Below are 3,659 nucleotides of genomic sequence, written 5' to 3' on the forward strand. Positions count from 1 at the left end.
AGAAAGTCTAGTCTACGGGACATGCGGCTTCTTGTCTAGGGCAAGTGGGAGATGATGCTGAAGTATAGAGTATGCCCTAGTTTATTGTATATTGTACTTGTATTTTTCATGTATTGTACATTAGTCTCATGAGGCATTAGGATAAGTGGGAGATTATTGGGATTGGTGTCCTAATTCTCCCAGAGTCTCATAGTTTGTAAACATTTTACACATTGTTATTAATAAAATAAGAGTTATTTTATTTTGCATTTACTCATATTCAATAAACAAAGATCCATGGTTATTGTATGTAAATTTAAGCATGTATATGAGATATACAAGTGGATCATGCCTTAAGATATAACCTAAAAAGGTTTGTAGTATAAGGATAAAGGAGGGATACCTTATCTTGGTGACACTACAGATACGGCCTGCTTTGTAGAGGTTTACAAGTGTTGTAAAATACTACATATGGTATGATCCTGACCATTCATGTGGAGACATGCGAGCGAGGTGTCCTATACAAAGAGTTTGTATAAGACCGGACCATGAGATGACTACTCTCTGTATATAACGCCATTGATACCGGAGACTTACATCTCACTTAAATAACCATAGGTCACATGACCTTAATCTTGAGTGTTTTGGGAACTCTTGCCTTTAAGGGTGGTCCTTTGATTAGTATGGGTGAGAGTGGTCAGATTGCCAAATCAACAAGCCAACCTTTTTTAGGATTTGTCTGATTGGGGAGCTAGGAACTCAGTTACACAAGACGGATTTTACTTCTTCCCCGAAGCAGGGGTAAGTAGATAGATTGCTCCCTTAAGGGTTGATTACGGATCTTGAACATAGTGGCCACATCCTTTCTTTGGAAGAGAGGACTCATTCATAGTAGGACTATGAATTATGTTCATTAGATGGATCAGTGGTACTTAAGGAGTTAGATGTAACTATAGGGGCAAAACGGTAAATTTTCTCAACTGTACTTACGAGCAATCTATGAAGGGTTATCGTAGTATTGATTGGTTGATATGGTTACAAAGTATATTTGTAGTGAGGAGAGTGCAGTTGTCGATCTTTAGCGGAGTGCTCGACAGTTAACAGATGGTAGATCCCGTGATTAAAGGAGTTTAGTAAGTTATTCACGTACCGTTGGAGTTTCAAGCTACATGTGCATAAGGTCCCCTTGGTAGCTCAATGGATTCAAGTTGAGAATCAGTTCTTGGTATTAGTTTGAAGTGTTCAAATTGACAAGAGAAAATTCAATATATATGATATAATTGATATGATGTATGAGATACATCAAGTGGAGGATTAATGTAAATATGATTTACATTAAGTACCATAGAATAGAAAAAGAACCATGGTTTATATGTTTTATGAGATAAAATATTAAAACTATAGGTTATAGATATAATATGGTAAGTTGGTTATCATATTTATTTATAATAATATTAATTATTTGATAATTATCTCTTTTTCTCTAATAACCAATTGAGTGGGAGGTTATTGGTGGTTTTATGATAGCCATGAGATAAAAGAAAAAATGTTTTCTTAAAATTAGAAGTTACTTGATTTGGAAAGTGACCCACGGACAAGGCTATCAAGTGAAATTGTTTCACTAAGCGATAGCTCATAGAAAGACTAAACGATCATGAAGCATTGACTATACGATAGTCATTCAGCTGGTCGTAGCTAAACGATCGCGTGGCTTTGTCTATACGATAGGCTGCCATCTTCTACACGATTGAGCATTTCATCTATATGATAGACACTTCTTATCTTCTATTTGCTCGATCATCCACACGATTGTTGTCCTCTAGTCTCTTCCTCTAACCAAGATCATATTGAGCCCATAACTTCTGGATTCTCACACCGAGAATACCAAGGTAACCATTATGGTACCGTCCTCACCCAACTCGATTGATTCGAGGTTTTAGAGGCCACTCGTTGGGTTCGTGATCATTATATTCATTATGTTCGTGTCGGTGATCGTGGTGCAAAGAGCGCTGCGTTCGAGGGATGTGTTGTTGTGCTTGGATGCATTAGGTTGATTGAGGGAGTTTGAAGAATGGTTCTTCAAAGGTACGCATACTCTATCCCTTGACTCTCTTGTTAGCATGCTGTAATTTCTAGTTGTTGCATGACCTGTTAGTTTCTGTTTTGTACTGTAATTGTGTATGTTCAATTTGAAATGGAATTTAGAACGATCCTTTCGCTGCTCATGGAAATCCTCATGTTTGATTTGCTTCACTAGGGAGTCGGGTCGTTAAAGTTGGTATCAGAGCCCATGTTTTTGGTTCTAAGGACCAACTTACTACGTAAGTCTAGATAGTCCTTGTGGCCTAGTAACGGATTCCTCGTCATCGACAAGTATGTCCTACTAATAAAAGGTTTTAGTATATGCATGAGACTAGTAGATGTAATGCCTTAGTAATCATGTTTAAGTGAAGAGGAATCCAGTGAGAGTTCATTTGTGAATTCATGGCAGAATATGACATTTAAGCTCAAAGTGAAGAGGACAGTTAGAGTAGGGGTTCAAGACCCCCAAGTGCAGCACCCACGGGTCTAGAACCCACCCCCATTAAAGGTGTAGGAGAAGAGAGCCAATCAGAGTCAAAATGTTCCGATAGCTCCAAACCCACCTATGGCTTAGGTTGATAAGAAGGTGATGGAAGCAAGAATTGGAGAAGTTGTTGCATCATCCCTAATGAAGAGAGAATACAAGATTTGATCGGTAGTGCAAATGCAGGACAGCTCAGTAGGAACCGATACCGCCGGTACATGTGCAACCAGCCCAGCCATAGAATCAAAACATGCAAAATTTGTCTCTTAAAGTTAAGCACTTGAGGGATTTTAGTAAATTTGACCCTCGTACATTTGATCACACTATGTATTATTCTTGTTTTACTATGGTTCGTCTTACTCATTCATATCATCAGCATTTGTAAACCATGCCATGTTAGGATCAGAACCCTTACAGTATGCTCTGTCAGTTTCCACTCCATCAGGAGAAATCATGTTAGCTACTAAAAAGATAAAGGCATGTCAAGTAGAAATAGCGAATCATGCATTAGATGTGACCCTGATAATCCTAAACATGCGAGATTTTGACGTGATACTGGATATGGATTGGCTAATTACTAACCATGCCAGTATAGACTGCTCCTGCAAGGAGGTTATTTTTAACTCTCCTATGGAAGCCAGCTTTAAGTTTACGGGGACTGAGACTGTGGTCCTGCCCAATGTGATTTCAGCATTAAAGGCCAGTAGGTTGTTCAATCAAGGTGCCTGGGGCATCTTGGCCAGCGTGATTGACACTAGAGAGGCTGAAGTCTCCTTAACTTCAGAGTCAGTAGTAAGAGACTATCCAGATGTTTTTCTAGAGGATCTCCTCAGTTTGCTACCTCAATAGAAGATAGATTTTGCTATTGAATTGGAGCCGGACACAATTCCTATCTCAAAGGCTCCATATAGGATGGCTCTAGCAAAATTGAAGAGTTTAAGGTTCAGTTACAAGAATTATTGGATAAGGGTTTCATACGCCCAAGTGTGTCACCATGGGGTGCATCAGTACTTTTTGTGAAGAAGAAAGATGTATCATTGCATTTCTGCTTTAACTACAGGGAGTTAAATAAAATGACCATAAAGAATAAATATCCACTTCCCAGGATTGATGA

At 38.6% G+C, this 3,659-nt stretch overlaps 1 protein-coding gene across 1 annotated transcript; it reads left to right on the forward strand.

Annotated features, from left to right (window-relative positions):
- The first annotated feature begins 2,938 nt into the window (after positions 1 to 2,938).
- LOC150032981 (uncharacterized) lies at positions 2,939 to 3,394 on the forward strand. Its single transcript, XM_090307092.1, has one exon. The coding sequence runs from the start codon at positions 2,939 to 2,941 to the stop codon at positions 3,392 to 3,394; it is 456 nt and encodes a 151-aa protein (XP_090163218.1).
- Positions 3,395 to 3,659: the final 265 nt, after the last annotated feature.

This window comes from Benincasa hispida, chromosome 11 (genome assembly GCF_027475165.1).
Source record: "Benincasa hispida cultivar pf3 chromosome 11, pf3_genome.v1.1, whole genome shotgun sequence".
NCBI lineage: Eukaryota > Viridiplantae > Streptophyta > Magnoliopsida > Cucurbitales > Cucurbitaceae > Benincasa > Benincasa hispida.

What these genes read in the sequence shown, in the direction of transcription:
- LOC150032981 (XM_090307092.1), top strand. Translation starts at nt 2,939, where the DNA reads ATGTTAGGATCAGAACCCTTACAGTATGCTCTGTCAGTTTCCACTCCA.